Source organism: Acipenser ruthenus, chromosome 41 (assembly GCF_902713425.1).
Source record: "Acipenser ruthenus chromosome 41, fAciRut3.2 maternal haplotype, whole genome shotgun sequence".
Classification (NCBI taxonomy): Eukaryota; Metazoa; Chordata; class Actinopteri; order Acipenseriformes; family Acipenseridae; genus Acipenser; species Acipenser ruthenus.
In genome coordinates this window covers 8,051,317-8,060,612 of record NC_081229.1, presented here as the reverse complement: position 1 = coordinate 8,060,612, position 9,296 = coordinate 8,051,317, and the positions used below count along the sequence as shown (strand labels likewise).

At 40.2% G+C, this 9,296-nt stretch overlaps 1 protein-coding gene across 1 annotated transcript in view; it reads right to left on the bottom strand.

Annotated features, from left to right (window-relative positions):
* Positions 1 to 3,372: 3,372 nt before the first annotated feature.
* LOC131709126 (zinc finger protein 664-like) overlaps positions 3,373 to 9,296 on the bottom strand; it is a 31,110-nt gene continuing 25,186 nt past the window's right edge. Inside the window, exon 3 of the mRNA XM_059011072.1 lies at positions 3,373 to 8,724. Within this exon, the coding sequence (XP_058867055.1) occupies positions 8,015 to 8,724 (710 nt within the window). The 3' untranslated portion in view covers positions 3,373 to 8,014. The remainder of the gene's footprint in view (positions 8,725 to 9,296) is intronic.

Genomic DNA, 9,296 nt, shown 5'->3' with positions numbered 1-9,296 from the left:
CATTAACTCACTCAGTATGTTCTGTTTGGACAATTAACATGAAAAAACGTGTTACATAGTTAAATAGTTAAACGTGTTACACATGTTAAATAGTCTTTAACTGATGTGTTTCAGACAAAACAAATCTTTCAACACTTTCAATCATTTTACTTTTATTTCCATTTTACGTAACACGTGATCTATTTGTTCATGTTGAGCAAAATATTGATTTTTATTTTAAACGTACACCACACTTGCATGCACTTCATGCAATGGAAGTGATCTTCATGGCTCCTTTTGGAGTGGAGTCTGTGGCATGTGGTGCAAGTACGATGGAGTGTCAGCTCCAGAAATGAAAGCTGTGAAAGAAAAGGGCAATGATGGAAGACATGAGCATGATGTTTGGTAGTTTCATGCAGAGAAGATGTTAAGACTAAGAAGATGTTAAGACTTCATTATATTTTACATGAATATTATTTTGCCAAAAGTTGCCTTCAAGTACAGCAGATATGCAGGAATGTGTCCAGTTGTATAATTACTGTGATATAACTGCCACTTTCACAGGAGCAGAATGGTAGGCTATCATTTTTTTTACAGTATTTCATTTTGGGGCCTTTTTTGTTGAGAATAATATTTTCAGATTCTAAACCATCAATCAGGACAATCAAGAATGAAAAAGTAATCTGCACCGTCAGAAACCGAAAGGTTATGCTTGGTAATACTGACATTCTATTTGACCTAGTTGTGTTGAAATGGCACGTGTTAAATACATTGTCTGCTTTATTTCTTTGCACTTCAAAGTCTCAGTCATTGGTGTTTGCTGTGCAAGGTGGAGACAGCTTTAATCCGCACTGGTGATGAGGCTCATAAGAAGGGCAGTGTTCTCCAGAACTATCCCAGATGAATGCAATAGTGCATGAATTACTACCACTACTACTACTACTACTACTACTACTACTACTACTAATAATAATAATAATAATAGATGTCATCAACCCCAGTGCATTCCAGTTGCTATCAAACCAGTGAGATCTGGCAACGCTGTGCCAAGAGTTTCCAGAGCATGTTGAGAGATGATAATGTGGGGGAGGAAACGAGAATCACCACAGATAAGTTGCAATTATTCTAAATGCTAGCAGCACAGCTGTGCTCCACATACAGCTCTAATAGGAGATGCAGAACGCCATCTTCGCGGCTCTGCCCACTCCCTCGCTCGCCCGCTTCCTCGCTCCCTCGCCCGCTCCCTCACTCATTCGCTCCCTCGCCCGCTCCCTCGCTCGCTCCCTCCCTCATTCGCTCCCTCGCCCGCTCCCTCGCTCGCTCCCTCCCTCGCTCGCCCGCTCCCTCCCTCCCTCCCTCCCTCGCTCGCTCCCTCCCTCGCTCCCTCACTGAAGGGCAGTATGCGCTGCTGCCGCTGCCCCTCCCTCCCGGCTCGGTCTCAGTCTCGCTCCCGGTCCCTCAGTCACAAGTGGAGTTTATAAATACCTTACCCATCCCAATGGGATGTGTCATTGAATTTGTTTTTCTATTATTTTTCCATTAGCCTCGGGTGGATGAGCTCTTAGGCAGGCTGGGGAAGGCTCGGTATATCTCTAATCTGGACCTCACCAAGGGGTACTGACTCCGTCATCACAGCCTCAAACAGCTTTTCCAGCTCCGGATGGACTGCTCCAGGTTTGCATGATGTTGTCACGTTGGTAAAGCTGAGGAGGGAGCAGCACTAGTGGTTTAAAGGTTGTATACTCATGCTCTAGTGGTTTAAAGGTTGTATACTCATGCTCTAGTGGTTTAAAGGTTGTATACTCATGCTCTAGTGGTTTAAAGGTTGTATACTCATGCTCTAGTGGTTTAAAGGTTGTATACTCGTGCACTAGTGGTTTAAAGGTTGTATACTCGTGCTCTAGTGGTTTAAAGGTTGTATACTCGTGCTCTAGTGGTTTAAAGGTTGTATACTCGTGCTCTAGTGGTTTAAAGGTTGTATACTCGTGCTCTAGTGGTTTAAAGGTTGTATACTCGTGCTCTAGTGGTTTAAAGGTTGTATACTCATGCTCTAGTGGTTTAAAGGTTGTATACTCATGCTCTAGTGGTTTAAAGGTTGTATACTCATGCTCTAGTGGTTTAAAGGTTGTATACTCATGCTCTAGTGGTTTAAAGGTTGTATACTCATGCTCTAGTGGTTTAAAGGTTGTATACTCATGCACTAGTGGTTTAAAGGTTGTATACTCATGCTCTAGTGGTTTAAAGGTTGTATACTCATGCTCTAGTGGTTTAAAGGTTGTATACTCATGCTCTAGTGGTTTAAAGGTTGTATACTCATGATCTAGTGGTTTAAAGGTTGCATACTCATGCTCTAGGCCAGAGGGAAATGAACACATCAAACCCAGTAAACTTCATGAGAAACTAAAACCAGACACCACACTTGTTTCAGGATAACAGCCTACTTCAGAGAAGCTACCCTTAATTAAGAACAATACTGCAATAATACCGCATCGCTTCTGACAATATGTTGTACTATTTGAAAATGATATTTAATTTATTCAAACAAGCTTTGCATAAAGAGAGACTCGAAAGAAAAATAGCTAAACAGTTACTGCATTAGTCAGGCATATAATCTATCTATACCACACTATACATGCATATGCTAATCCCACTCATATTTGAAACCTCTATCTTTCAGGTAATGAATTCATGCTTACCTCCTTCTGTGAGGTGTAATTAATTCAGAGCAGGCAGGTGATGTCAAGTAAGTCATGGTTTTTCAGAGTCTCGAATCAGGATTCAGCTGCAAAGGCCGGGTTCAAATGCTCACAAGCTCAAGTCAAGATCGGAGATTGAGATCAATTTGGTATATTTTGACTAGCCTTTAATGCTCAGTTTTCCTTTCCACCCATCCTATATGATATCAGCACAGACCCCCTGCTCATGTGGTTACAATGTGTTTGATAACTATGAAGCTCACTCAAATGGTTAAACAAATCTTACAAGCAAGTCTGCTCACTTGAGCCATTTTAATGTCCCTAATATAATATCGACTGGCTTCCATGTCCGCCACCTTCCACACCTCAGTGCTGTAGCACTGCCTCAGCAGTGTGGAATAGTGGTTAGGGCTCTGGACTCTTGACCGGAGGGTTGTGGGTTCAATCCCAAATGGGGGACACTGCTGTTGTACTCCTGAGCAAGGTACTTTACCTAGATTGCTCCAGTAAAAACCCAACTGTATAAATGGGTAATTGTATGTAAAAATAATGTGATATCTGTATAATGTGAAATAATGTATAATGTGATATCTTGTAACAATTGTAAGTCGCCCTGGATAAGGGCGTCTGCTAAGAAATAAATAATAATAATAATAATAATAATAATAATAATAATAATAATAATAATAATAGACACAGTCAGTAGGTATTTGCAGCATCGCATTTGACAAGGAGCCTACCTGAACATCAGTATTTACTTTAGAAATTCTCAAAAACTTGCCAGCCTCCAGGGTTTTAACCAGCTCTGTGACAAAGCCTTTTGGATTGCACGGAGCCCCAGATTGATGGACCCTTGACTGGGAAAGTCATGCGAGGGCTGACTGCTGTTCTAAGATCTTTGAGACAGCCGGGGTTAACTGCAAATCCAGGCAAGTGCGCAATAGGGCAACGGGAAGTTTGGTATTTGGGTTATATTTTAGGGAATGGAAGGATTAGGCCTCTGACTGACAAAGTATAAACCCTAATAAATGCTCCAGTTCCAACCACCAAGAAACAGGTTAGGTCAATTCCGGGGTACTACTGGCGGTTCGTGCAGTCGTTCATCACAGTGGTGGCCCGCTCACAGAATTGACGAATATATTGAACCCAAATAAGATCCTGTGGACAGATGAGTGTTGAAGGCCTTTACTGCCTTGAAAAGGGTTCTCACATCAGCACCTTTATTAATCTGCCCTGACTTTTAGCAGGATTTTATCTTACGGATGCTTCAGAAGTCAGGCTGGGAGCTGTCCTGTAGAAAGAAAAAACATTTTTTTGAGTGAAAGCATGTGTTGCATCGTTATGTATTTGTGTACTAAAGGTAAATAAATCCCTTGCAAAATCTATCTGCCCCCCCATGTTTATTCCCATTACCACACTGCATTGTATATTATCCTGTGCTCTGTAATCTACAGACCCCCCATGCTGATTCCATTGGAACAGGCTATAGCAAAGACTATCGGATCCTTCAAGAATAGACTGGATGCTGTCATGAACAACACTGTATAACCCTCTCTGTGATCATAATAAGACCTTTAGCTAGCCGTCTGGAGGAAGGGCGGACCGTCTAGCCAGGGATTCCCACAGGTTTCATTTCCCCTACTAACTAAATGGTTTGGGGGGTTTTGTTTTTCCTCTCCTGAGTGTTAACGGACCACGCTTGCATTAAGCGAGCGAGCAGAGGTGGGCCGAATGGTCTTTTCTTGTTCTAAAATTTCTTATGTTATTTAAAAAAAAAATAGAAAGAAAAGAAAGAAATCAAATGAAGAGAAAAAGATCAGATGAAATATACAAAAAATGAATAATAGTTTTTTGAGGGTCGGTAGAAAAAAGAAATTAGATCTAATATAAATTTATAAAAGTAAGAAATATGACTATAGGGATTACAAAAAAAATAAGATACACTATTTGAAAAATATGTAAAATAGATCACTCCTATGTTCAAACTCATTAGCCTAACAGTTCCTCTCCAACCAACTCAACCAGACACAACAAGTCTGAGATACGAGGTTTCACTCACAGTAACTGTTTACCCTCTGATCACTGAGTTTACGCCACAGGACAAAATAAATAAACAAATAAATAAAGTTGCAGCTACAGTAGCTCCCACACGCTTGGTGCATTACAATGGTGTCACACGATGATACAGTAGCTCCCACACACTCTGTACATTACAATGGTGTCACACGATGATACAGTAGCTCCCACACACTCTGTACATTACAATGGTGTCACACGATGATACAGTAGCTCCCACACACTCTGTACATTACAATGGTGTCACACGATGATACAGTAGCTCCCACACACTCTGTACATTACAATGGTGTCACACGATGATACAATAGCTCCCACATGCTCGGTGCATTACAATGGTGTCACACGATGATACAGTAGCTCCCACACGCTCGGTGCATTACAATGGTGTCACACGATGATACAGTAGCTCCCACACACTCTGTACATTACAATGGTGTCACACGATGATACAGTAGCTCCCACACGCTCTGTACATTACAATGGTGTCACACGATGATACAGTAGCTCCCACACACTCTGTACATTACAATGGTGTCACACGATGATACAGTAGCTCCCACACACTCTGTATATTACAATGGTGTCACACGATGATACAGTAGCTCCCACACGCTCGGTGCATTACAATGGTGTCACACGATGATACAGTAGCTCCCACACACTCTGTACATTACAATGGTGTCACACGATGATACAGTAGCTCCCACACACTCTGTACATTACAATGGTGTCACACGATGATACAGTAGCTCCCACACGCTCGGTGCATTACAATGGTGTCACACGATGATACAGTAGCTCCACACGCTCTGTGCATTACAATGGTGTCACACGATGACAGTCAGGAGCAGGAAGTATCTTCCTCTCTGTCACATGAACAAAACAAGACATAGACAAATAGTCGTATGTAACTTCAAAGCTGATTTCATGAAGCACAGCTCGATAAAACAGCTACTAATCAAAAGGTAAACTTTTTTTATTATCAATCCTCATTGAAAAGAAAACAAAAGTTACACACAGATTGTTTTAAATTCATTCTGGATGTTTCCAGTGCAAGCCAAAGATGGCCACTGCTTGCATTCAAACAGGCTGTAAATTACATTTAACAACTGCATCACATCAAATATATTTTATCTGTGTAATATAATGACATTAAAGCAACCAACCTAATATGTTGTGTAATAACTCCTCAATGAGCCACCCCGAATGAAAAAACAGCAATCCAGATTTTTTAAACCATGTTTTTAATCATAACGTACCAGGTATACCATGATATGAAAATTCTCTCAGACGATTATTCTGTGGGGTATTATCACGATAATTGCGATACAGCATGATATTTTACAAAGAACTACAAAAAATGTGAACTACTTATTAAGCTAAAATATGTTTTACAACATTATAAACCAAATTGAAAAAAAATATGGTGCTTAATACAACAGATATTTATAAAACACTCAATATTTTAAATACAGAACTCAGAACCATTTTTAAACATCGACGAAACATAGGTATCAATTACAGTAGATAAACTAAAGTGCATTTTAATCAAGATTGGTCTGTATTTTTTTTTTTTTAAATGGCTTTTGTTTAGTTTTTTTACCAGATTAGTTTGCGTGTTTCTCATAATTGTTAGTCTGATTTCAAGGGTGTTAAATGTCTTATTCCCAAATCCAATAGCTACACTATTAATGGGTTAAACGCATTTCTAAATGGAGCTGGTTCCGTCAGCCTAGTTTTACTCCAGTACCAGTAATTGAGCATATGAAAATGAATACATAGAAAAAATGTCAATACAGACCAGCTGTGGTGAACCTCTCCTTACAGTCAGAGCCCAGGGGGTTTATGACTTTACTGATGACCTGTACATCAACAAAATGATAGACGTGAATTAAATTAATGTTTGAAAACGCTAATATTTAGTTGGAAATAAATAATTAGAAAACAGCCGCAAGGATATAGTGTGCTCTGAGAGTTTAGGGAGCAGACAGATATATTGACGTTCCTGTTTGAGTCACACCACACTCACTATATCCTTGTGTGTTTTAAATAGTGTTAAAATGTTTGTCCTACTTAAGCTATGTAGATAAAAATATATCATTTTGGTTTTTAATCATAAAACGGGAATACTTAAAACGCATTAGGATTATTATTATACACGCAAATGGTTTTACTTAAGACTGTTTTTAATAAATACTGTGTTCCTTACCGATGTTGCTTCTTTATAAAGTGCTCGACAATTTACAAAGTGGCCCTCCCTCTTCAATAACCTGACCATCGTCATTTTTTAAACCCAGAATGATCCCAGATAACTGATTATATCTGTTTTTTAGGAGGAAAGTTAGTTTCTGTCGTTCTCGCTATCTTCCACATTTGTTGTGCGCTGCTCTTGTTGATTTTTGTGCCCATATAAAACCCAGTGGAAGGTTCATTACATTATTTGTTTATTTAGCAGACACCTTTATCCAAGGCGACTTACAGAGACTAGGGTGTGTGAACTATGCATCAGCTGTAGAGTCACTTACAACTACGTCTCACCCGAAAGACGGAGCACAAGGAGGTTAAGTGACTTGCTCAGGGTCACACAATGAGTCAGTGGCAGAGGTGGGATTTGAACCGGGGACCTCCTGGTTACAAGTCCTTTTCTTTAACCACTGGACCACACAGCCTCCTATCATTATCGCCATCTATTGGATGTTTCTACTGTAGTTTTTTTTGCATTCTGTATAGTTGATGAGTCTCTGTGTGTAAAATCATAAATATAAAATTACTGCGATATTTGAAACTACTGACAATAGAATAATTATTAGAATGCATATCGCGATTATCTTTATCATCATATCGCAACACTCCTATCTGTAGCACAGGGAAAGCACTTGTTATGACGTGCAAGGTATGCCGTAGCACAGAAGAGGTTAATGTTAAAATATAACATAATGAATTTGCAGAGTCTGTGTGATACCTGGGAAAAAATGTGCTGAGCCGATAAAGAACCTTGGAGAACTGTGGTTGTACCGTAGTTCAAAGAAACACTGCAGTTAAAATGGAAGGCTTTTTTTTTTAATGCCTGCCCATTAGCATCAAAGATTGTACAGTATTTATCGAGATTACTCAGGACTTCAAGGTAATGTTGCATTTTACCCACTGAAAATACATTTTACTCTCAGTGTTAAAAATTAGAGGGTAAGTTACCCCCAGACCCAAAACCTTATCTGGAGCGCTGATGTAAGGTAATGTTTCTTTCTGAATGAACATGGTCCTTAGGGTTTGTCTCGGTTGTGAATTCGCTGGTGTGTTTGAAGATGTCCTAACTTGTTGAAACTCTTCCCACAGTCAGAGCAGCGATACGTTTTATCTCCATTGTGAATTCGCTGGTGTGTTTGAAGGTTTTGTAACACACTGAAACTATTCCCACAGTCAGAGCAGCGATGCGGTTTCTCTCCTGTGTGAGTTAGCTGGTGTATTTTCAGGTTACTTAACCGACCAAAACTCTTCCCACAGTCAAAGCAGCGATGCGGTTTCTCTCCTGTGTGAGTTAGCTGGTGTGTTTTCAGGTTACTTAACTGACTGAATCTCTTCCCACAGTCAGAGCAGGGATACGGTTTTTCTCCTGTATGAATTCGCTGGTGTTTTTTCAAGGAGTCTGCATGCCTGAAACTCTTCCCACAGTCAGAGCAGCAATATGGTTTCTCTCCTGTATGAATTCGCTGGTGTGTTTTCAGTTTTCCTGAAACTCTGAAACTCTTCCCACACTCAGAGCAGTGATACGGTTTCTCTCCTGTATGAATTCGCTGGTGTGTTTTCAGTTTTCCTGAAACTCTGAAACTCTTCCCACAGTCAGCACAGTGATACAGTTTCTCTCCTGTGTGAATCCGCTGCTGTCTTTTCAGGTTTCCTAACTGGGTGAACCCTTTCCCACAGTCAGGATATTCTCCACCACCCGCCCTCGCTTTAGCTGCTGGACTGGAACCTGGAAAATATGAACAAGAAAGAAAGTAAGAGGGACTGCTTGTAGGCTAAGGGCATGTGGCTAGGTGGTGGAGTGGATTAAAGCATGTGCATTTTAGTTGTGAGGGTTTGCTCTGGGTTACACCAGTTTAAAAATACAATGTTAAACTTAAAGCCTTTATGTGTGAAAGCAAAGTCAGTAAAGACTGATGTTGATGAAATCGAACCCTGGGATCAAAATCTGACTTTGAAGTTCTCCTGTAATGTTTCAGGTCTATTTCCCCTGACAAACCCTACAATATATCTTTCTCCTCAACATTAGATTACAATGATATCTTTCTCATGATGGCATTTTGAGTTTTTTCTAATCTTGGGGTCTGTACAGATGCATACACTGAACTGCAGTGTAATCCGCATCAGATGTCAATGATGTGCTTGGAGACTGGAACGGCTCCCTCCCTCTCTCTGTTTGGAATCATCTTGTTTATTGTTGTACAGATATACATCACGGTGCATTAGAAATGTGCAGCCCCATGCCATAGCATTACATTACACATGCAGGGTTTATGTGTTTTGTTAATTCAATTCTCTCTA